At 42.6% G+C, this 26,475-nt stretch overlaps 1 protein-coding gene across 1 annotated transcript in view; it reads left to right on the top strand.

Annotated features, from left to right (window-relative positions):
- Positions 1-26,475, top strand: part of HSD17B2 (hydroxysteroid 17-beta dehydrogenase 2) — a 34,923-nt gene that overhangs the window by 4,619 nt on the left and 3,829 nt on the right. Inside the window, exons 2-3 of the mRNA XM_040408962.1 lie at positions 15,896-16,108; positions 21,774-21,959. Of these exons, the coding sequence (XP_040264896.1) occupies positions 15,896-16,108; positions 21,774-21,959 (399 nt within the window). The remainder of the gene's footprint in view (positions 1-15,895; positions 16,109-21,773; positions 21,960-26,475) is intronic.

The following is a 26,475-nucleotide window of genomic DNA, read 5'->3' as shown; positions in this document are numbered from 1 at the left end:
GGCAGTTTATAGCGGCCAGCTTCTCCAGAAACATGGCGGAATAAAATAATACAATACCTGCCAGGTGAACGTCTTAAATAGTTCTATTTTTATTAAAGCTCCTAATTCAAAATGCGCCGATACATGATTTACGGCCCAGCAGTTTTCCGGCGTGTAAGGGTAATCTCGGTATTTGTAGTCATCAGAACCCAGGGCTGCGATTTGCATTCTTCCTCATAAATAACTGTTGCCAGGGGATCTGCCTGCGAGTTCTAAGTTCCACGTGTGCTGATCTCCAGTTATTTGATTAACAGCAGTAGGGATTATCGGAGTGTCAGCGTTAAATTACGCCGCTTAACTGAACATGGCTCATATCACAGGCGCCAAGCCATTTTGTGGCGTGGAATTTAACCCTTTGGCCGCTATTGCAATTGCTCTATTTTTTGTTACATTTTGCTAATGGAGCTTCTTGTCCGTCTTCCTTGTCGGTTCGGCATTGACCGCAAGACAGGACATCACACTTTATCTGCGTTGCCCTGAGTAGCTCCCACCTCATCGGTGTCTTCAGATGACCCTCTGAAGTATTTACAGCATGGAACTACATAGGAAAGGTTGGTGTAACGGTCGCGTACACACACAGGGGGGAGGGAAGTGACCACTGCGCTCCACCCTTACCCCTGGCCCTGCCTACTTGCCTCGCGAGTCCTAATGACAGGGGACAACTGGACGGCAATCCCTAACTTGGAATAAGTACAGGGATGACAGACAGACAAACAAACAACAGGACGTGAACGGACCGAGTCAATACCAGGAAAGCTACAAAGTACAAATGGAGCAAGCAGAGAATTGTCAGGAGAAGCCGGGGTCATAAATACCAGGAGAGCAGCAAAGTACACAAGGAGCAGGCAGAGGATCGTCAGGAATTCAGCAGGAGGTAAGTACGCCAGGAAAGACCAAATCACAGGTGGAACCTAAATTAACAGGCAACCTGTGGCCAGCAGGCTGCCTGTATTTATAGTGGGGAGTGAGGATCATGTGACGTGGCCAGCGTCACATGACCGACAGACCAACCAGTCGAGCACCAAGTGATCAGCTCGGCGCTCAAGGCAGACTTAGGAGCAGGGAGCCACCCAGCTAGTAAAGCTGCCCTGGGAATGAGGTCAAACACAGATCATCATTCCCAAAGCTAAGCAACAGTTCTGCGGGCAATGGGGGACAGAGTGCACCTTCGGAACCCCGTTACAGTTGGTAGAAAGTGATATCAAACCAACCCTAGGTGTAATAGTCAGGAAGCCTTCTATGTATGGAAACCAACCCTAGGTGTAATGGTCAGAAAGCCTTCTATGTATAGAAACCAACCCTAGGTGTAATGGTCAGGAAGCCTTCTATGTATAGAAACCAACCCTAGGTGCAATGGTCAGGAAGCCTTCTATGTATAGAAACCAACCCTATGTGTAATGGTCAGGAAGCCTTCTATGTATAGAAACCAACCCTAGGTGTAATGGTCAGAAAGCCTTCTATGTATAGAAACCAACCCTAGGTGTAATGGTCAGGAAGCCTTCTATGTATAGAAACCAACCCTAGGTGCAATGGTCAGGAAGCCTTCTATGTATAGAAACCAACCCTAGGTGTAATGGTCAGGAAGCCTTCTATGTATAGAAACCAACCCTAGGTGCAATGGTCAGGAAGCCTTTCATGCATAGAAACCAACCCTAGGTGTAATGTCAGGAAGCCTTCTATGTATAGAAACCAACCCTAGGTGTAATGGTCAGGAAGCCTTCTGTGTATAGAAACCAACCCTAGGTGTAATGGTCAGGAAGTCTTCTATGTATAGAAACCAACCCTAGGTGCAATGGTCAGGAAGCCTTCTATGCATTGATTCATGATGGCAGGAGAAATGTTTCTCTGGTTGCTACTTTGTTTCCTGTCTGGGTGACCACATAGTGTATGCAGAAGTACTCACAGGAAGTTAGGCATAATTGGTTTTTGGTGCAGTTTTTGAGAGTTTTAAGAAGTGGAAAACGGCATTGTCCATATATAAAGGTTTTAGACATACAGTACAGGCCAAAAGTTTGGACACACCTTCTCATTCAAAGAGTTTTCTTTATTTTCATGACTATGAAGGCATCAAAACTATGAATTAACACACGTGGAATTATATACATAACAAACAAGTGTGAAACAACTGAAAATATGTCATATTCTAGGTTCTTCAAAGTAGCCACCTTTTGCTTTGTTTACTGCTTTGCACACTCTTGGCATTCTCTTGATGAGCTTCAAGAGGTAGTCCCCTGAAATGGTCTTCCAACAGTCTTGAAGGAGTTCCCAGAGATGCTTAGCACTTGTTGGCCCTTTTGCCTTCACTCTGCGGTCCAGCTCACCCCAAACCATCTCGATTGGTTGGCTGTGTATCCACCTGACTTCTCCTCAATGCAACTGATGGTCCCAACCCCATTTATAAGGCAAGAAATCCCACTTATTAAACCTGACAGGGCACACCTGTGAAGTGAAAACCATTTCAGGGGACTACCTCTTGAAGCTCATCAAGAGAATGCCAAGAGTGTGCAAAGCAGTAATCAAAGCAAAAGATGGCTACTTTGAAGAACCTAGAATTTGACATATTTTCAGTTGTTTCACACTTGTTTGTTATGTAAATAATTCCACATGTGTTAATTCATAGTTTTGATGCCTTCAGTGTGAATCTACAATTTTCATAGTCATGAAAATAAAGAAAACTCTTTGAATGAGAAGGTGTGTCCAAAATTTATGGTCTGTACTGTACATATTGCAAAACTTGGCATACACATAATATACATCAGTGTCAGTCGGGTATTTGACAACCCTGACTTGATTGGGGCTTCGCACGTGTGCAGGTAGCGGAAAGCTATAGCTGCTATTCATTTTTTGGGATATTGCCTAAATCATACATGGCAACTTTTTAGAAGACTTTCCTGGGAAGGAATGGAATTCAGAGCATGAAGCCGATGTTTTCTTCCTAGACGCACACCTTTTTCAAACCACACCCATTTTAAGGTGTGCCATGCCCCTTTATATAATTCAGTGCCACCCCCTCAGTGTCTGGACGCCAGGACTGATTTTTGGGAGGTGCCAGGAGGCTTCTGTGGTACCCATGAGATTTGCCAACTCTTAGGCCTCTTTCACACGGGCATCATGGATTTGGGCTGGATAAAATGCGGGTGTGTCGCGGGAAAATGCACGATTGTTCCGCGCGAATGCAAAACATTCTAATGCGTGTACCCAAACCCGAACTTCTTCACAGAAGTTCGGGTTTGGGTTAGGTGTTGTGTAGATTGTATTATTTTCCCTTATAATATGGTTATAAGGGAAAATAATAGCATTGTTAGAATGCTAAGTAAAATAGGGCTGGAGGGGTTAAAAAAATAAAATAATTTAACTCACATGGTGATGGATCATGTGACGGACCATGGGATGAGTGCAGTGACGTCACCACAGGTCATTTTCCTCATGCACAGCAAAGATGAAGACAGAGGAGAAGCCGGGCTGTGCGAACAAGTGGATTAAGGTGAGTTAAATTTATTTTATTTTTTTAACCCCTCCATCCCTATTTTACTAAGCATTCTGTATTAAGAATGCTATTATTTTCCCTTATAACCATGTTATAATGGAAAATAATAATGAGCAGGTCCCCATCCCGATCATCTCCTAGCAACGGTGCGTGAAAATCGCACCGCATCCGCACTTGCTTGCGGATGCTTGCGATTTTCACGCAGCCCCATTTACTTCTATAGGGCCTGCGTTGCGTGAAAAACACACAAAATAGAGCATGCTGCGATTTTCACGCAACGCACAAGTGATGCGTGAAAATCACCGCTCATGTGCACAGCCCCATAGAAATGAATGGGTCAGGATTCAGTGCGGGTGCAATGCGTTCACCTCACGCATCGCACCCGCGCGGAAATCTCGCCCGTGTGAAAGGGGCCTTATAGGAGTCTGCTAGGTCTCCTATTTTTTCATGAGCTTCCTGGACATTCTTAGAAAGTTGACAAGTATTGTCTAAATGCCACTGAAGTCCAGGCGAGGTGCAGATGACATAGGGTAAAAATTAAAATTTCTAGATGGAGAAGACAAAAAGTAAAGAAAAAGCGGGCAGGGGAAACGGCTGTGCGGAAAGGAGGGATCCTAAAGTTCGAAATGAGAATAGCAGTACAAAGATATTCATTAGCCTAGCCAGAAATGAGTGGACCTGCCTTAAAAGAAGTCCAGGTCAGTCCTGCAAGTACGGCCTAGTCAGACCTACAGCATCTTGGTCATCAGTCATAAATGATTTAAAAATTGAGCAGATCCAAAAGCCTACTCCCTAATCCAAGGCCCCCCTCGGGAGTCAGACATACTTGCCGGCATAGGTCATCAATATGATAACCCCAGAAAACACCGGCCTGGAGAGAAACTGTGTCCTGTTGGGAGCACAGTACAAAATCTATTTTTACAGACCGTGTTTAGATGCCTCAGCAATCCAGCTGTACCTCATTCTCCTTGCCACAGGCCGTCAATGACTCCCAAATACAGAGATTGTCCATAAATCCCAGGCAAAGTCTATAAAAACCAATGTTCCCATACGCCACAGCTAAAGGAAATTGTATTTCTCTTTAATGTACTTTTGAAAGTTCCACCAGCTAAACCATTACATCAAATTGTCCTTTGCTATTTGAATATGTTAGTCCTTTGCTATAACCGTTCCTCTGCTGCCCGGCCGCTTCCATTTAACGATTTGTTATTAAAAAGACTACTTACAGTTTTTATATATATTACAAAAAATATTAACATTACAAACAGTGAAAAAGGGGAAACGTTTCGAGGTCAGAAGCCTATTAACAGCCAGGGGTGACCTTCGCTATTGCAAACAATTTTGCAAAATTTGCCAAATATTTCTCAAGCAATTGGAATGTTGTATCCCCGATCCTTACAGAATGGGGAAAATTTCCAAAACAAGCATAAAGGCAACAAGTCAGGTGATTGTGCTGAGAAATCTACCTTTCAGGGGTCCAGGAAAACTGGGATGAAACCTCTCTTTTGTCAGTTGTCCTAAAAAAATAGGGATGCATGACTTAGGCTACTTTCACACTTGCGTTGTTAATTCCGGTATTGAGATCCGGCAGAGGATTTTCCGGTTTTATGACCGCACACAAAACCTCAGCTTGCAGCGGTTTTGTGTCCGGTCACAAAACATAATGGTGCCGGAACGGAAGACGTCCTGATGCATCCTGAACGGGATCTCTTTTCATTCAGAATGCCTGAGGACTAAACGGAGACGGCGGAGGATCTCAATACCGGAAAACAACGGAAGTGTGAAACAGGCCTCAACTGCTACCAAGGTGCTTTTCTAGAAGAGGACAACAATGGAAATGGTGGATATTATTATTAGGATGATATTATTAAAGGGTTTTCTGCTTTGCATCTGCATGCTTTAAAATAATCATTTATGAAGGTCGCTGTAATTTTGTAATGTATTTCTTGACCTTTTTTTGCTCCTATCCCCCGTTCTGGGCTGTGATCACATGACCACGTCCATGCAGCTCTTTCTTATTTCCTGTGATGTTATGTCGATGGGCGGGGCAGTGATGGGGGAGGGTCTATGTATCATGGGTTTGGTTGGATACAGCAACAGGAAGTGCTACATACAGGATGGAAACAAACCAGTGGGATTGGTTTACATGGTGAAAACGGGTCAGGAAAGTCCAAACTGAAAAAATAAACAAAAACATGGGAATATACATCAATCAATTATTCAAGTGATGAAAAAATGACAAATTGGCCATTTTGACCCTTTTTTCTGTTACGCCTTTTGCCGTATTGGAAAAATATTTTTATATTTTAATAGTACAGGCGTTTTCGGATGGGGTGATACCCATGATGTTATATTTTTTGTTATTTATGTATTTATTTTTGTATTCTATGGAAAGGGGGGTGATTTAAACTTTTATATATTTTACATTTTTTATATATTTTGTAATTTATTTTTTACTTTAAAAAACCCATTTATTTTTTAAATTCTGAACCCTCATAGTGTCACGGTCCCTCAGGTGACTGATGTCAGGAGATCAGAGAGACTGGCTGAGCGTGGAGGAATCTAACAGCCGCCTTGATTTCTCTTTATTCAGTGTTTATAGGGTTAATGACCACTTCCCTTTTCTCAGCTGTTGCTCAGTGGTCATCACTTCTACCCTTTATAGTCTCACCCCACCCTTCGGACTATGCGGTTGATAGCTTCATTTGGGTTTGGCTGAGCTGGTGTGAGATCCTCTCTGGTGTTCCTGTTCTTCCATCTCTACAGAAATTAAGTGTCTCGTTTGTTTGTATTTGTTATATTCCCTGTTGTTGTATCTGGGCCTGAGACAGAGACTTCCATTCTTCCATCTGGGGAGGAATGGGTTGTCTCTGGTCCTAAACTTATTCCAGGGCCTTATAGGGAAATCAGGGCCTAGGTATCCTGCATATGAATATTCCTACCTTCAAGGTCTATTCATATTGATAGTTAGTCAGGGCCCGGATTAGGGTTGTCTAGGAGGTGACCTGTTTCTTCCCTACTTTCCAGGCCCAGTTACTGTTTCCCTTCCCTCCTGTGTTCAGTGTGGAGTTTCGCCCCCCCCCCCCCCACACTGATCATGACACATAGGTCTTTTAGATCTATGATTTGAGGTGAATTGCTCATTTCTTATGTTGGCCTGCCACCTGCTGGCCAAAATTAGAATTGCAGCTTCAATACCATGGGTCTTTTCAGAGAGACCCAGTGAATTGAAACCAATTACCGGCATCCTTATTGGCCGCAGAGGATTCCGCTAAGAAGCTTAAGGAGCTTCTGTGTTTTTCACCCTTTAGATGACTTGATCACGGCATATAAAGGCTTTAATGACTGTGATCGTCATTATTGCCTGTCGCGGTCATTAGCCGCGGGTCTCTGCTGTTTGCCATGTTTGCCCTTCACTCCAGCGCCATACATGTACGCCGCTGGTAGCAAAACCAAACCAAAACCCCTTTACACATAGTAAACATAAAGGGTGACATTTACTAAGACCGGCGATTTAGACAAAGAGTACACAGGGGAGAACACCTTTGCAATAAAATCTGTGCCTTACATACGCCAAAAAGTGGCGTATATTTTTTTAAATAAATGACCCCCTAAATGTTTTATTTTAAAAAACACCACACTTCTCCACAGGTTGTATTGTTACTTTAAACTGACCTGCGATACCAGACACAATCCATGGACAAGTCTGGCTCTGTTTATAAGGAAAGCAGCCATGTTTTTCTGGTGCTGTACAATCCCTTTAAGCATCAGAAGGATTTGTAGGTGGGGCATTGATTTTTCAGTTAAAATAGATTGGTCCTGTATGAGACAAGTCTATCTCCTGTGGGCGCATTAGATATGTGTCTGAACGCTTCTCATCCCATATGGTGAACACATAGTGGGACTATAAATATCACGCGGCCCCATCTGGACAACTCAGCCATTGGCGACCGGAGTGATCGTTTAATTTGATAGAAAACGTCTTCTAAGCCGTCTGGTCACCGGGTCCATTAATCTTTACATAAATCATTCTTACTTTATTTACCACCAGAGACGTCGGCTGCGGAGAGATTTACAAACCGTTTGCTCTTTAAGGATTGAACAAGTCATCCGGGGTTTCACGACCAGTAAGTGTGCCATAGTCCAAAAATCCCCGGAAGAGGTCATTTTATCTAAAGGATCAGCCGCTTTGGCAAAATGAAAATATTTCAAAGCATCGTCCCCCTATAACAGGGATCAGCAACCTTTGGCACGCCAGCTGCTGTGAAACTACAACTCCCAGCATGCACACTTGCTTGGTGGTTCTTGTAACTCCCACAGAAGTGAAAGAAGGATTCTGGGAGTTGTAGTTTCAGAACTGCCAGAGGTTGCTGACCCCTGCCCTATAACCAATCTGTTTTATAACCCTCAATATGGGGAATTAGAAAAAAGGGGACAACTTTTTTTTTGTCCAGAAGCATCGCCGCTCTTATTTATAGGCTGAGTTTGGTGCTATTCAGTCTTATTCACTTCATCTGAGATACCAGACATAGCCCGTAGACTGATGTGGCACTGTTCCCGCAAGCAATTTTTTCCAAAGGATAGGTCTTCAATATTAGATTACTGGGGGTTCCAACTTCTGGCACCCCGCGGAGCTCTGGTGAGCGCCAAGATCTCCTTGCAGCTTACCAATCACAACACCTTCCATTGGATAGCGGCTGCACCCAGGCCACGTGACCGATGAACGGGACACCACATGGCCTAGGAATAGGCCTAAGCGCTCATGCAGTGCCGAGGCCTCTTCGCACAGCAGATCGGAGCAGATGCTGAAAGTCGGACCCCCAGCAATGGGATGTTGATGACCTCTCCTGAGGATAGGCCATCAATGTCAAAATTAAGTAAAACCTTTTAAAGAGTTATTTCCATCTTGGACCTTGATGGCGTATCCACAGTATATGCCATAAATGTCTGGTAGATGTGGGCCCCACCTATGGCTCCTCGGCTCCTGTGACGGGAGAGGTGGTTGCTCATGTGCATGACCCTCTCCTATAATTTCTATGGGAGTTAATCCAGTAAGCATATACATCTATTTGTCCAATAGAAGTGAATGCAGAGAACCATGTGCGACACAGGGGTCGGGGGGCATAGAGATGGGGCCCTCATCTCTTGGACATCTATAACATTTAGTTTGTTCAGTGGTTGACCTCCGTTTTTCCTAAACTCAATGGCCCCCTTATGAACAACATGCCATAAAGGTGTTTGCCAAATCCATGCAGCCAAGCATATGCAGCCTCTTCACCAAGAGTGGAGACCCACCACCGCTGGATTCTAAGAATTCTCAGGATCTTATGACAGCCGTTGAGTATGAGGCAAAAGGGTCCAAGATTTTAATATGAATCATTTACAAAATTGTTCCTGTGTTTAAATATTTCCGACCCCCTGGTGTCACCTAATCTGTTCGGTGCTGATACAAAGTAGCTTCAAGTGCTGAGTCTTACTGGCTGGACTATAAAATAGTAGGAATCAAGAGGATCTGGGTGGTCTGACTGAGCTACTGGGAATGTGTGACCACCGACACTGGACACATTGGGGGGCTAATTTCTTGAGCATGACAGATGCAACTTTTTGTGTAAACATTTGCTCAAAAAATCTGCTACAATTTACCATTTTGTGCTTTTCCTTGTCACTTTTTTATAGAATGATTAGAAAAGTCGGCGGTATTTAGCAGGATGGGTATGGCCTCCTGCGACTCCAAATATCTAATCTCCTGACCTTATAAACACTCATTTAAAGAAGAGTTCCTGCAAAAAAAATATTTTCTGACCAGCTAGAAAGGTGCATGATGTAATGTGTAGTGAATGTAATCTTCTCATCAGTGATTTTATTTGTGTGTTATAACCTCCCTTCTGATCCTCAGCTGTCATGTGACCAATTCTGATCGCCAACTGACACAGGACAGGAAAGTCGGTTACTTCTCTATTCATTCCTATGAGACTGACGTTGAGGCTCCCATAGGAATACATAGAGCAACTGACTTCCTGGCCACACATAAGAAGCTGTGTTATTTGCAAAGTCTGATTGCTGGTCACACGACACAGCTGAGGATCAGAAGGGAGGTTATAACTCACAGATACAGTCACTGGTAAGAAGATTACATTCACTACAGATTACATCATGTACCTTTCTAGCAGGTCAGAGAATAAATTTTTTGCGGGAGTTCTTCTTTAAGCCATATTCTTATCAGTTTGATAAGGGTTTAGCTATAATGAGTGTTTATGAGGTCAGGAGATCAGAGATAAGGCTTTAAATGAGCCATCAGCTGATGGGATTCAGAAGTGATAGTTTACAAACAGACTGATTTTTAACCCTTGTATCTCAAAAAATGTTAATAACAACCAATTGGAAAAATGATTTTTAGTTCAAAATGAGTAAAAGCAATCATAAAAAAATTGCCCCAAGTTTATCCATAGCATTTAAAGGGCTTCTGTCACCCCCAAAACACCTATTTTTTTTTTTGGGCTTGTTAAAATCCTTATTTAACTACTATTCCCTCTATAAGGATCTTACCTTTGTCTGTGGCTTCTTTTCCTTAAAAAACGATCTTTTAAAATATGCAAATCACTTCACTACCAGCAAGTAGGGCGTCTACTTGCCGGTAGCCGCCGCAAAAAACCGCCCCCTCCTCCTGTTGATTGACAGGACCAGCGAACTCTCTCCTCCTCCTGCTGGCCCTGTCAGCATTTCAAATCCTGCGCCTGTCTTCATTCGGCGCAGGCGCTCTGAGAGAATGACGTCTTCTCTTTTGGTGACGTCATCGGCGAGCCTCCTTCTCTCAGAGCACCTGCGCCGAATGAAGACAGGCGCAGGATTTGAAATGCTGACAGGGCCAGCAGGAGGAGGAGAGCGCTCGCTGGCCCTGTCAATCAACAGGAGGAGGGGGCGTTTTTTTGCGGCGGCTACCAGCAAGTAGACGCCCTACTTTCTGGTAGTGAAGTGATTTGCATATTTTAAAAGATAGTTTTTTAAGGAAAAGAAGCCACAGACAAAGGTAAGATCCTTATAGAGGGAATAGTAGTTAAATAAGGATTTTAACAAGCCCAAAAAAAAAAGTGTTTTGGGGGTGACAGAAGCCCTTTAAGAAAGAATTGTAAAGAGTAATTCAAACTGTTTTCTGTGGTGATAAGAATAGTGTTGATTAAACTTCCCTATGGTAGTTGCAATAAGCTAATGTGGAGTAGTAGATAGCATATAGTAATTTAATTAACACCACTAGGACAACGCTTGTGAAAGATCCTGCCGAGTACGCCAATTTATAGTATGTGCTATTCACAGGACAGCAGTGTTACAGATAAGTAATAAACTTGTACACCTTCTAAACCTTTTTTATTTAACAGCTAATGTTAAAGAAAAAAAATCCTAGGAAAAACTAATGCTGAACTGCTGGATTTAAAAGTGATGTCCGCTTTTGTAATAATGATGACCTATCTTCAGGATAGGTCATCAGTATCAGATCGGCGGGGGTCCAACACCCGGCTCCCCCAGCTGATCAGCATTTTGAAGAGTGCTTGCTGTTGATATTGCAGCGGTGTGCAGTGTGACTACAACGCCACTGTCCAGTTCACTTCAACGGGACAACTCCTTTCTATTCACTTGAAGCTGGAGCCGTCCCATTGAAGTGAATGGGACAGCAGGGTTATAATTACACTGCTCACCCCAGGTAAACAGTGAAGAGAAGGCAGCACTGATATGAGCGCTGCATTCTCTTCAAACAGCTGATCGGAGCAGGTGCTGGGAGTCGGGCCCCTGCCGATCCGGTATTGATGACCTGTCCTGAGGTCATCAAATATTACAAAAAACGGACAACACCTTTAATGGAGGTCAAAAAACAATGCTGATTTCTTCAAGTAACAGTGCCGGGGGTTGGCAGACTAGTTCAAACTATAAGATTTTTTTTTTCGTCCCATTTTAAGAACACATATGGAAACACCTAGATACCTATGTTCACAATATATTCCCGAACATATATGCAAAAATCAATTGTGGTAGGAATAGCTCACTCTTATGTGACAGGGAACAGGTGCTCTAGTCCAAATGGCTGTATCACCCGTACAGAGAAAAATATTGGAAATAATTGTAAAGTACGGACTGGCACTCTGTATGTGTGGATACAAATATAATACACAATGTATAAAGTGATCACACTGAATTTAATAAATGAACAAATATCAATAAAATGCAGATAAAAACTATTGCGAAAATATCATAAAAACATCAAACAAATACGTGCATGCTAGCACACATTATATTAAATTCGGAGGAAGCAAGCAATATATACGAAAAATGAAAAGAATTTCTTAGTAGGTAAATGAGGGTTTCTTCTTAATGAAGAAGTGTGATCACTTTATACATTGTGTATTATATTTGTATCCACACATGCGGAGTGCCAGTCCGTACTTTACAATTATTTCCAATATATGCAAAAATGCATGCCCATTTTAAGAGCGATAGCTTTCCTAATTTTTCCGTCTGCATAGTTTACATTGACATTTTTGCAAGATGAGTTGTATTTTTAATAGCATCATTTTGCAGTACGTGTAACTTGTTGATTCACCTCCTTTTAGGGGAAATGGGAAAACAGAAGTTCTGCAATTTTATTATGTTTTAAAGAAAATCTGTCAACAGTTTTGTCCATGCTAAACTGTTGACAGCACTAGGCAGGGGCTGGGGATAGCAGGATAAAATTAACGTTTGTGGAGCTTTGCTCATCAGGAGTAGTGAGAATATGAACTTTTATTCTGCCAGATTCTGCTCTCTCAAGTGCCCAGGAGGAGGATCTTCACTGAGAAGTGCTCACTGCATTGAGATGCTTTACAGACCCTCCTGCCTGCATGATAGCTGTAGTGGGCTCCTGGTTGGATGCTACAGCCGTCAATCAGAGCAGAAGGGGAGGGGCTGTGCAAAACTTCAGGAAAGTCACGGTACTCTTGTTCTTGAATCAAAGCTTAGTGTTAATTACACCGAAAAAAACAGCAACGTTTCGACACACAGGTCTTTCTCAAGCCATAACATGGCCTACCAGTCCCAGTAAGTGGTGCTGTCCTATTCTATTGAGAGGCACAGCTGTGTAAGGACTTTTTGCAGGAATGTACATTGTGATTGGTACTATTTAAAGGCTATGTACAGCTTCACAGGCAATTTTTGCTTATGATTCCATTTTACTCATTTTGGGCTAAAAATATTTTTTTATAAAAAAAATATTGAGCCATTCTGTCACAAAGGGTTAACTGTTTTTCTAGCTGCGTGACTGGTACTTTCACTTTGTGCCCGTCATCTAATAACCCTTATCTCTAAACTACTAAGAGGATATAAACACTTATATAAGCCACATTCTTACCAGTAAGATAAGAACTGAACTATAATAACTGTTTATGACATCAGAGATAAGGAGCCTGTCAGCTCCCTGACTGACAGAAAAAGGCTGCTACTAGAGCATCTCATCTCTGTGCAGAAAAAAGGGCTCCATTTTTAAAAAAAATAAAGACCAATTGAAAAAAAGATTTTTAGCTCAAAATGAGTACAATGCAATAATAAAAAAAAATTGCCCCCAAAGGTGTACATAGCCTTTAAGGGTGCATATGACTTTTTCAACACTTTTATTCCATTTTTGCAAGTCTGCAATTCAGGACACATTTTCTCTACTTCCTACAAAGCATTTGTTTTCAGGTGGGGTAGAGAGTGTCACATTGCCAACATTGGTGTAAGAGGACTGATTGAGACATTCATAGAGAGCTGGTTGCTTGTGTTGCGCCTGCGCTGGAGCATCTATCAGCCATGGTCCACAGTTTATATCATGGGCACTAGAAGAAATGTGGCTAATGCGGTAGTCAGCCCCGAAAACTAATGCAGGCGAAAGTGCTGGATGTAAACAATCTGGGCGAGCGGCGGTGGATGTGGTGGCAATATTTGGGGCAAAAACAGCAGAGAATAGGTTTTACAGAAATGTAATTTTTTGCTTGGAAAACCCCCTTTAAAGACCACCCCTGTATATGGACATGATAGAAGGGGGCTCCCCTGCTTGGGATCCTTCTTTATGAGCCAGACTGGAGAGCCGCTCTGTAATGCATCCTTATGACCACCATGTAATTTGCAGCAGAAAACATTAATCTTTATCATCGTTAATAATAAGCCTCAGCGAATACGAGAAGTTTTTTATTAGAAGCAGAAAGTTCTCTGCCTCCTTACCAGAAACTGGATTATTCATACCGCCTCTTGATAACGTGTCAGCGCCTTCACGCGCTTCAAAGCAACAACTTAGTCTTGCTCTTGATCAGCCGCACAGAATCAAAGCCGCGCAGTTTAATATGAGCAAACATCTTTTATCTTTCCCGAGGTCTCGTCAGACGTTTTCATATTAAATAAAGACGATGAGATTTCAGTGTAAATAAATCGAAATTATTCACCCCGACACAAATAAACAAGGCTGAAGCTGAAGAATAGCAGGAAGTGTATTAACACAGGCGCTCCAACCTGGAGCCTTTGAAGTCTGTGTTGATTACCTTACCCACATCAGATCAGAATCTAAAAAAGGTCTTTATGTTGGAGAAACAATGCCACTATTGGCTGCAGGTTGTGTGTGGTATTGCAGCTTATTCCTATTCAACTGAATTGGATAAGCTGCAATACTAGACAAAGCCTAGCCTAAAAGCTTTGCTTTTAAAGGGATTCTCCAGGTTTTTACAAGTGATGGCCTATCCCCAGGATACGCCATCACTATCTGATTGGTGTCGCACCTACGCCGATCAGCACTGGAAGTCAGCGCTGGAACTCCATCCATTTTTTTGATTGAAACGTCTTTATTACGATCAGTCATCATACTTACATACATTAGTACTGTGACGCAGCACAGGCCATGAAACAGTACATAATAAATTACTTACAGTCGTCTTTGCGAGCATGGCATTGTTATGTAAAGCACGGGCTAACCCACACTATACATCGCAATGAATGCTACACTAGCATACCTATTCAATCACAAAACCTTCCAACAAAGCATTTAGACAGTGATGAGGGGAAGGGGAGGTGGGAAGGAGGGGATAGGGAGGGGGAATCACATGTCCTTATCTTTATTGAGAAGACAAATACAAACGGGGGGAGAAGGGGAAGGAGAGGGGTTTAGTCCTCTTCTTCTTCGTCGACGTCCGAGATGTTGTAGTCCTGCAGCATACTATGGATAAGTCTGCGGCAGTCCTGGACGGACTTGTTCTCCCTCCTGAGAATGAGCCGGTTCCTAGCAAACCAAATAGCGTCCTTAAAACAGTTCATAAGGCGCCAGGCCTCCTGGATGGCTCTGACAGTATGGATTCCAGGAAATAGTCCGTACAGCACCGAAGTGTGTTGCAGGCTGTTCCTGGGCACTGAGTCTTTGAGTTCAAGTTCCAGGGCATCCAACAGGCGCTGTGCAAAGCGGCACCCCCAAAACAGGTGGTAAGGTGTTTCCTCCACGAAAGGGCACCTGGGGCAGTACCGGGTTTTGCTCAGATTACGGGCATGCATGAATGACCGGATTGGCAGTCCGCCCTGAATGGCCATCCATGACAAGTCCTTATGCCCGTTAGTCAACCTGTTTGACGACACATTAGGCTGGAACTCCATCCATTGTGTAGTTGACGGAGTTGGTCACGGAAGTGAATAGGAGCAGCGTTGCGGTAACCAGTTCCGTACAGGGGAGAGAGCACCTCAATCGGCTTGAGGAGACTTATAGGTCATACATGCTCCTCTGGAATTCTGGGAAGGACTGGATGCAAATGAGCTCTTAACAAGCTCCGCCTCTAAAGCCACCAGATGTAAGGCAGTAAGTTAGCACAGTGGGGTCATACTCGCTGATCCGTAACAGGCTGATGGCCAAATAAGAGTTCTGCTGAAAGCTACCTTTGTGTGTATGACCAGCCTTAGTTGGCTCTTTAATTTCCATCAACTATGGTTGCTTCTGTGTCGTACCAGTGTCTAGGTAACTATTTCGATTGGAATTTTCTCATTAAACTCTACAGAATTAATCACACAGATCAAGCTTCTCCTCATCTGGAGCTCTTTCTGTTCCCGAGCAGTCTTCAGACTTGCAGACACAATCCCCTCCTTTGGAATGTGAAATTTAACCAAAGTCTGTCAGAAGGTGTTTGGTATTTTGTTAAATTAAAGGATTATCTCAGAAGGGAAAACAATGTCTCCTTCAATCTACCGAGCCTTGGGCTATGGGGTTACTGATGTGGAAGTCTACAGTCAGCTAAAGCTTCCTTAGCGGTTTATAACTTGTAGTTACTGGCTGATGGAAGGAGAGGTGTTTGCTTTGGATGGGCCATACTAAATTTTCTCACTTTTTTCCCTTTTGTTTAGGGTGTGATTCGGGACTTGGACACGCACTAGCCAAGTACTTGGATCAACAAGGTGTTCTTGTCTATGCCGGTGTTTTGGATAAGAAAGGGCAAGGTGCCGAAGAACTTAGGAGGGTTTGTTCTCCGCGGCTTTCTTTGATCCAACTTGATGTCACAAACCCAGGACAGATAAAGACTGCTTACAGTGAGGTCAGAAGTCAGGTGCAAGATGCAGGTACATAACACCAAGAGAGCCACCACCAACCCAATGGAGGACTCTCCTCCATTTAGGGATATGGCACTGAACGTATGGAACAAGGCAATTCCTACAGTCTATAAGTCAAGGAGAATAATGTCCATAATTAAGACATTGGCACGTTGACCAAATTGGCACTCAGAGCCCTCTGTGTGGGCCGTGCGTAGGGCTGTCCCGTGTGCACTATAACTAATGAGCGCTTGAGTACAGTTTAGTTTTTTTTATTAATTATTAACACATTAGTACAGCCTTTGCTGCATCTTCTGCTTGTGTTAAAAAAATATATGTATTTCGCCATAGTGATGTGCACCTACATACAGGTTGTTCTGACTCAATCCCCCACATTTTTTCTAAAAAAATATATAATTAATTAAACTCATCCATTTGCTCGCGTTGTGGTGAACACTCGCTGATGACTGGAAGCTCAGGACAGGACCTGCGCTCCAGCGTAATGACGTTCCCTAGCATTGACTGGAAGCAGCAGGACCTACGCTGGAGCGCAGATCTTATCCTGCCCATCTGGTGAGCAGTGAGTGTTCCCTGCTGTGTGATCCAATGGATGAGGGGAGCTTTATTTATTTATTTAGCACAAGAAGAGTGGGAAAGGGGGCATTAATAATACTGTGGCCTCTAATGGGAGCCTTATTAATACTGGAAGCCATTATTTTACGGGGGGTAATTGTTACTGCGGACCACTAATGGAGGCCTTATTAATACTGGGGGCCACTAACGGGGGCCTTATTAATACTGGGAGACACTAATAGGGAATTGTTACTGGGGGCTACTAATGGGGGCCTTATTAATACTGGGGGCTACTAATGGGGCATTATTAATACTGGGGGCTACTAATGGGGCATTATTAATACTGGGGGCTACTAATGGGGCATTATTAATACTGGGGACTACTAATGGGGCATTATTAATACTGGGGGCTACAAATGGGGGCCTTATTAATGCTGAGGGCCACTACTGGGATATTATTAATACTGGGGGCCACTAATGGGGCATTATTAATACTGGGGGCCACTAATGGGGGCCTTATTAATACTGGGAGACACTAATAGGGAATTGTTACTGGGGGCTACTAATGGGGGCCTTATTAATACTGGGGGCTACTAATGGGGCATTATTAATACTGGGGGCTACTAATGGGGCATTATTAATACTGGGGGCTACTAATGGGGCATTATTAATACTGGGGGCTACTAATGGGGCATTATTAATACTGGGGACCACAAATGGGGGCCTTATTAATGCTGTGGGCATTATTAATACTGGAGGCCACTACTGGGACATTATTAATACTGAGGGCCTTATTAATACTGGGGGCCATTAATGGGGGCCTTATTAATACTGGGGGCCTTATTAATACTGGAGGCCACTACTGGGACATTATTAATACTGGGGGCCACTAATGGGGCATTATTAATACTGGTGGCTACTAATGGGGCATTATTAATACTGGGGGCTACTAATGGGGCATTATTAATACTGGGGGCCACAAATGGGGGCCTTATTAATGCTGAGGGCCTTATTAATACTGGAGGCCACTACTAAGACATTTTTAATACTGGGGGCCACTAATGGGGGCCTTATTAATACTGGGGGCCATTAATGGGGGCCTTATTAATACTGGGGGCCCTATTAATACTGGAGGCCACTACTGGGACATTATTAATACTGGGGGCCACTAATGGGGGCCTTATTAATACTAGGGGCCACTAATGGAGGCCTTATTAATACTGGGGGCCACTAATGGGGGCCTTAATAATACTGGAGGCCACTACTGGGACATTATTAATACTGGGGGCTACTAATGGAACATTTTTAATAGTAGGGGGCGCCAACGGGGGCATTCATTTTACTGGGGCCTGTGTTAAGCCACGCCCCCACACATACTGGAAAAAAATATTTTTCAGTATTCAGGTTAAATTGCTGTGTTGGCACTTTACAATAAATAAGTGGGATTTGGGTTACAGTTTGGGCACTCAGGGGGTCATTTATGACACACCGTTCTTAATAAAGCCCCTGCAACGGCGGTGAATCGCCAAAGTTATGAAGAGTCGCCGGCCTCTACATAACTGCCAAATGTAAGACAGCTTCAAGGATGTCCTACATTTAGAATATTTTCTACGTCTAAACCAGGCATAGAAAACGATGAGCGAGACGAGCCTGCCGGCCCTTCCCCGCCTACAACACAACCACTTTTGTAGACCTGGCGTGAGAAGTCGCAGATTGCGTTGCCATCTGTGCCTGTAATACGCCTAACATAGGCGTATTTCTGGATAATAAATGACCCCCTCGGTCTCTAAATGCCCTAGGCCATAGATTTAATAATCACGAATGTTTCCTAAGCAGTTGGCCACATTTGATGAGCCTGGATGATGAATGTCTAGTATGCATCCCAACTTTGATTTAGATATACATTACTGTGCAAAAGTTTTACGCCGGTGTAGAAAAAGTGCCGCCTAGCAAGAATATTTTCCAAAATTGAAGTATTAATACTTTATTTTTGTCACTTAACAAAATGCAAAGTGGATGGACAAAAGAGGAATCGAAATCCAATCAATGTTTGGTGTGACCACGCTTCAAAACAGCGTCAATTCTTCTAGTTACGCTTGCTCACAATTTTTAAAGGACCTCGGTACGAAGGTTGTTCTAGACATCTTGGAAAGCTAACCGCAGATCTTCTGTGGATATAGTCTTGCTCAAATCCTTTCGTCTCTTCATGTAATCCAAGTAAAAGTTTTGTACAGTACTGTAGCAGGGGCGATAATTAACAGCCCGTCTTTTGTCATTCATAGACCAAAAGAATAAAAATAGTTCTAGAGATCTCGATGACCAGAATGTGAAAAGCAACGTGCTCATTGTGGACCATGTTACTTTTCTGTTATGACTACAGTGTTTTACAATTTACAGAATTTTATCACCATATATTTCCTTTGAGACACATACAAACATCAGCTACTGTATCACGTGGCACCATCCAACATTACCATTCAAAGTGAATCTTGGTTCTCTGCGGCTCAGCATGCCATAATATTTGAGCTATGGTTGTCCTTCAAGAAAATACAGGTACCGGTAGGTTCCTCCCATGAGATTGCTTCACCAAGCGTACACATGCAAAAGCTTTTGGCCGACAGCTATTTCTACCGACTCCATTTGACTCCACCATGTTTGGCCAAGCATACATACTATTTCATTGAAGAAAGTGAAATAAAGCCACTAAGACACCTCAAGCTTCAATTTATCTCCTGTGGGATAATAGGATCTGACATATTGAAAACCAACATGCTCGATATCCACCAATATCTGAGGTTGGGACAGTCGGCAGGCCACCATGCACAAGAGATGGTTGGAGGATCCCATAAAACAGTTTTAGACAACTATTCTCTCATGTATGGCCAACTCAAGCCTTTGTTCTTGAGGACCATCATGACCCATTTAAATCAATAAGCCCCAATTGGCCTTAGTCAATATGATATGTGTATTGGCCATTTAACTTGTGTTTCCCCAAGCAATACAAGCTGTCCATGATCTGCATGCCTCATGGAGACCACCAGTACCATTAATAATATCTGCAACTGCATAAAGCTAAGGAGCCACGTGCAGAGGGCTCAGCGACCATTTCAGGTGCATGGTTCTTTTAGCCGCAGATTGTGGAACTAGATATCAAATAACGTTGAAATTTTGCATTGAGATTTGGGACTGGTGAGATAAAGGCCATGCATGCATTGTCTCAATGTAAATACGCTCTTTATAACACCGCACAACGGACGGACTGTCTCCTGACTGTGAATATAATTCAGAGTTTAATACTTTCCACTGAATTAAACATTGCCAACCCTGGGAGACCAAAGTCTAGCTAGAATCATTGCACTGTATTATTCTACAGACTATAGAGAACAGTCAGACGTAGGTTTGGACAATACGGGTCACACAGTGAACATTAATATTAGATGAGATACAGGAATTTCCCGAACTGTGGTTCTCGGCATTCCTTTTAATGGGAGTAAACAAAAATGAGATTTGCTAAACTCCCGGTGTTCTATAATGTATTCTACGTGCCGAGGACGTACTTACAGAATTTCAGTTTTCACTTAAACGTTACGTGATATTTTAAAGTTCATCTGTCAGCAGTTTTGTCCAGATATGACACTGGCTGACCTGTTCCATGTGCACTTGGCAGCTGAAGACATCTGTGTTGGTCCCATGTTCATATGTGCCCGCATTGATGAGAGAAAGGATGTTTGTTTTTTTAGGAGCAACGGGGGCCCTTTATGAAAAATTTTATGGAAAACTCAGTCTCATACTATCACATTGATGCCACCAAGAAATGCAACATATGTTTACAAGTAGCTGGCCCGTAATGCATCATTTGTAACAACCATTTCCAAATTGTCCCCTCTTGGGTGGAGCTTAGTTCTCACACAATCGTGTACATCTCCTACATTGGGACACATTTGCTTTTGTAGGCCACCAGTAGCTGCTGGTAGAAATTTTACTGTAACAGTAAATCCAGGAAGCACAACTTATTGTGCCGAGTTATCATGATTATTTTTGCTGGTGCTTCTTCCATTGTGTGATATAAGAACAATTACCAGACATAGAGGGTGCAGAAGTATCAGTCACAACAGGCCCAAAGAAACTTCTGCCACATAAAGACTAGAATTATATCTGGTAGGTGGGAGACATTGTTATAGACTTTGGGGCCCAGGAGCCTCGGTTACTCATTTGAATAGGCAGTAGTGGAGTGTAGACCCAAACCACCCTGTTCCATCACCGTCAATCTTGTAAAATAATGGGGGTCGTTTATTAAGGCTGGCGTTTTAGACACCGGTGTTAATAACCCCTATACCTGGCGGGGGATCTGCCGAAGTTATGAAAGGGCGCCGGTCTCTACATAACTTTGGCGTATCCAGCACCAGTCTAAATGTAACACAGTCTTATATTTAGACCATTTTCTACCCCTAAAACAGGCGTAGAAAATGATAAATGAGACAGGCCTACCACTCCCCCTCTGCACACCATGCCAACTTTTTTTAGACCTGGTGTGAGTTGGAAAAAGTTGCAGATTGCGGCTCAAATAACCTTTGGCCGCAATCTGCTCCAGAAATACGCCTAATATAGCCGTGGCTCTGGATAGTAAGTGACCCCCCCCCCAATATCTTTATTGGCCACACCAGACAATTGTCCTAGAAGGTGACCACCATACTCTAGACCAGGAATGCTCAACCTGCGGTCCTCCAGCTGTTGCAAAACTACAACTCCCAGCATACCCTAATAACTGTAGGCTGTCCAGGCATACTGGGAGTTGTAGTTTTTCAACAGCTGGAGGGCTGCGGGTTGGGCGTTCCCTGCTCTAGTGTTCTACTGGACAACTGTCTTCAAAGTCTAAAACCAAGCTTGTAAAAGGACAGACAGTCATTGACTGCATATATCCCAGGCTATGGGCATTTTCTTTACTCAATATTCTTCTCTCCATCACATTAATCATTTGTGGACACTGAACCTTCGAAATATTGTGCAGGATTGTAGACCCTTGGGTATCTGTGACTGTGCATCATTCTTAGCAAATTGGGGCATATGATGGAAATCTAGATCACCCTAATGCATATATTCCTTTTTGCATCCTTTGGTCTAGGTCTCTGGGGTATTGTGCACAATGCTGGGGTTCTCGGCTACGTGGCAGATGCAGAACTGCTGCCCATAAGTGTCTACAAGCAATGTATGGATGTGAATTTCATTGGCGTTGTTCAAGTCACTAAGATGTTTATGCCCTTACTAAGGAAAGCCAAAGGAAGACTGGTGACCATATGCAGCATGGCGGGTAAGTGTGAGAGTAATGGGATAACAAGGTGCTTCTTACTTTACCTCCCACATTCTTCTGCTTTAAAGGTTATGGACACCTTCAAGCTATTTTTTTATGATTACATTTTACTCATTTCGGGCTAAGAATATTTTTTTCAGTTGGTCTTTATCAAAAATGTTCAGCTGTTTTTGAGACAAGCAGGGGTGGATTGGCCAAAGAACTTACAGGGAAATTTCCTGGTGGGCCGATGCCCATGGGGCCGCCTGGTCTCTCCTCATGTCCGGCCAGTGGAAGTTTTTGGGGATCTATTTTGTGCTGCTGGCAGTATTTTGTGATGGACTGTGGTATTTGGCTCTGTTGGGGCGGTATAGTGTGCCACAATACGGTATTGCTGGCCCTGCCTTCCATCAATTTGGACCAGACTACAAAACAGGGGCCTACTTTTAGTATTTTTTCCAGGGCCACTTTAAGTTCCCAGTCTACCCCTGGACACAAGGGTTAAAAAAAAAATCTAAATGTGATCGCACACTACATCCAGCACTCTGCCCTCCATGCTGGATGAGACATTGGTTTATATTTTGGCCAAAGCATAGTAAGCCACTCACCGCGTCAAGGCTGTCTCATGAGTGGTCCCTAACTCTTGTTCCTACCTGTTCATGGGCCATGACAGCCACATAAAATCCAGGGAATGCAGGTCAGCATGCAAGCCAAGTACACTTTGCTTGTAACCCCGTCCGGTGCCATTACAGCTTTCATCGGATCCAGGGATGCAAATACCAACATGCATGCTGAACCCACCATATACTTCTCCTGGAGCCAGATGGCCAATGGTAGGTTCTATATAAGCAGACTCAGTTTTATACTGACTTTAAAACCAGCCTCAAGGACAGATTAACTGGTCAGGTGTGCAATGACTCCAAGGAGATCGCCACGCCTCCAATATATACTACAAAGAAAAAAATAAGGGGTTGGGTCAGCACAACCTACCTGCAGGTGCACATCACTATGGCGAAATACATATACAAACGGAAAATGCAAATGTGATCGCACACTACATCCAGCACTCTGCCCTCCATGCTGGATGAGACATTGGTTTATATTTTGGCCAAAGCATAGTAAGCCACTCACCGCGTCAAGGCTGTCTCATGAGTGGTCCCTAACTCTTGTTCCTACCTGTTCATGGGCCATGACAGCCACCAATGTCTCATCCAGCATGGAGGGCAGAGTGCTGGATGTAGTGTGCGATCACATTTGCATTTTCCGTTTGTATATGTATTTCGCCATAGTGATGTGCACCTGCAGGTAGGTTGTGCTGACCCAACCCCTTATTTTTTTCTTTAAAAAAAAAATCTGTCTATTTTGAACATGTCAGCTGACTGCTCATGTGAAGCCTTTTCTGACCTCATGACCTCATAAACACTCATTATACTGATAAGAATATAACTTAAATCTGCGTTTGAGGTCAGGAGATCAGAGATAAGGCTTCACATGAGCTGTCAGCTGACAAGACTGAGAAGTGATACCCTGCATCTATCTAAAAAAAACGGCAGAGTAATATAAATATATATTTTAGTCCAAAATGAATAAAATGCAATGTTACAAAAATGCCCCAAAGGTGTCCATAGCCTTTAAAGGTTCTGCCGAGAGGAGAGGCTTTTCTGCTTCATAAGCCAGGTGTCCAATGAGTATGAAGTGGGATTTGTATTTAATATGATATTAGGATTTGTTTAGTGAAAATCTGTTTAGTGACAAATGCAGCAGACGAGCAGTGAATCTCACGGCTCCACGTTTCACCTTTTGCATTAAACAGTAGATCCCAAAATCTGCATCACAGATCATTTTCCAGCTGATAATTCCTGCACTGTGCGGAGAAGAGTTTTTTAAAATCATTGCACAAAAATCCATGCACCATAGTCAAAGTGTGCAGGAACCAGGGCACTACAGAGGAAACTAGTAGCATCTATCATCTATCTATCTATCTATTATCTATCTATCTATCTATCTATCTCATATCTATTTATCTATCTATCTATCTATCTATCTATCTATCTATCTATCTATCTCTCCATTATCTATCTATCTATCTATCTATCTATCTATCTATTATCTATCTATCTATCTATCTCATATCTATTTATCTATCTATCTATCTATCTATCTATCTATCTCTCCATTATCTATCTATCTATTTATCTATCTATCTCATATCTATCTATCTATTATCTATCTATCTATCTATCTATCTATTTATCTATCTATCTATCTATCTATCTATCTATCTCTCCATTATCTATCTATCTATCTATCTATCTATTAATCTATCTATCTATCTATCTATCTATCTCTCCATTATCTATCTATCTATCTATTATCTATCTATCTATCTATCTATCTATCTATCTATCTATCTATCTCTCCATTATCTATCTATCTATCTATCTATCTATCTATCTATCTATCTATCTATCTATTATCTATCTATTATCTATCTATCTATTATCTATCTATCTATCTATCTATTATCTATCTATTATCTATCTATCTATTATCTATCTATCTATCTATCTATTATCTATCTATCTATTATCTATCTATCTATCTATCTATCTCTCCATTATCTATCTATCTATCTATCTATCTATCTATCTATCTATCTCATATCTATCTATCTATCTATCTATCTATTATCTATCTATCTATCTATCTATCTATCTATCTCTCCATTATCTATCTATCTATCTATCTATCTATCTATCTATTATCTATCTATTATCTATCTATCATCTATCTATTATCTATCTATCTATCTATCTATTATCTATCTATCTATCTATCTATTATCTATCTATCTATCTATCTATCTCATATCTATCTATCTATCTATCTATCTATCTCATATCTATCTATCTATCTATTATCTATCATTAATTTATCTATATGTCTGCTAATCTAGTTACCATATCAATGAATCTAGTATTAATGTATCTCATATCTATGTATCCATCATCCATCCATCATCCGTCTACCTCATGTCTATATCATTATCTATGTGATTATTTTTAACCCTATCATTATGTATCTCCTATCTCTATCACTCTCTGTCTCTCCGCAGGCATTAGCTTAACCCATCGCTCTGCGCACTTTATTCATGGCGTCGCCGTGTCTGGCCCAACAGACCCCGCACCTCCTCAGCATCGGGATTAATTCCTGGTTGTATTAATTGGAATAGCGGGGGGGATGAGTGATTGACAGCCGCCGGGGTAGGTCGCCCTGTGCACCTGCAGCCCTTGTCTACTACCCGGCGCTGCAGACGTACAATCATACTGTCAGTTATGTACAGAAATATTAGCGCCCGGATCAACCAAATCTGTAAATCCAAGTCTGAGATCCCGGCTATTAATTAATCAGCTCATTAGTTTGTCAGAACTCGCTTGTCACAGCTCAGTAATTGGCTCTTTGATTATTTAATTAGTTTGTTATGTGATTGTAATTGCACATACATAATGTCTCGTTTACATGACGGAAGGACAGAATGGAGGCACCGGGCAGAGCGGCCTCGTGATTGCTTAGATTGTTCCTACACAGATAAAACTTGAATGCGATCGTCTCGGTTCACCACCGCAATTTTCTACAGACATTCCCCGAATACATTAAAGGGGTAGTCTGCTTTGGACAAGCCCTTTTGGTTGGAAGAGTCTCGGGGCTGAATAGGGTTCTGGCACCCAGCATAATTATACCTAAATAATACCGTCATATAGCTCCAACAGAATACTGCCATATGCAGCACATAAGGCTGCATCCAATTTATGCTTCCATCGTCAGCTCACATAAGGCTGGGTTTCCACGAGGTGTCCAAAAACCTCTCACCCACAATGTCCACACCAATTTTGAGATTCACAACAAATTTGTGCCCCCCCCCCCCCCCTTCCTCATTGAGTCGTGACTGCCTCACGCTACAATTCAATTCTTTATTAGAGTCCATACAGACGTCCGTAGTTCTTGGTGCAATTTTACAGGACGGGCACAGACCCATTCATTTCAATGGAGCAATGGAACCCTGTGCTGTCCGCATCCGTAGTTCCGTTCCGTGGCCCCGCAAAAAAGATAGAGCATGCCCTATTCTTGTCCGCAGTTCTATCATGGGGCCGGTCCTTACGGACGTCCGAATAAACCCTTAATACACTGTTAGATAGTACAGGGTGTTATTAGTTTGCCCCCAGGGGTGCATAAAACAGGGGTCTTGCTCAGTTTGCTACCCCTTCAACTGGCCCTGAAGGATCCCACAAAAATAAATTGATCACGTGGCCTCCCACTGATGGTATTTCCATTCATCAGCTGTAATTTAGGAGGGGAAGCGCTCACTTCCTCGGCAATATCAATAATGGGAGCTTTGGAAACAACCGAGAGATGGCTGATCAGATGCCAGAATAAATGACATTTTAATGGCCTTTGAATTTCTTTTGTTTTTATTTGGGTCTGGCGGAATTACATTTTTTCTTATGGAGATCGCCAAGTTGGCATATAGGCCGAGCAA

This window comes from Bufo bufo, chromosome 10 (assembly GCF_905171765.1).
Source record: "Bufo bufo chromosome 10, aBufBuf1.1, whole genome shotgun sequence".
Lineage (NCBI taxonomy): Eukaryota > Metazoa > Chordata > Amphibia > Anura > Bufonidae > Bufo > Bufo bufo.
The sequence above is the reverse complement of the archived record's forward strand: the minus strand, read 5'-3'. Positions and strand labels throughout refer to the sequence as shown.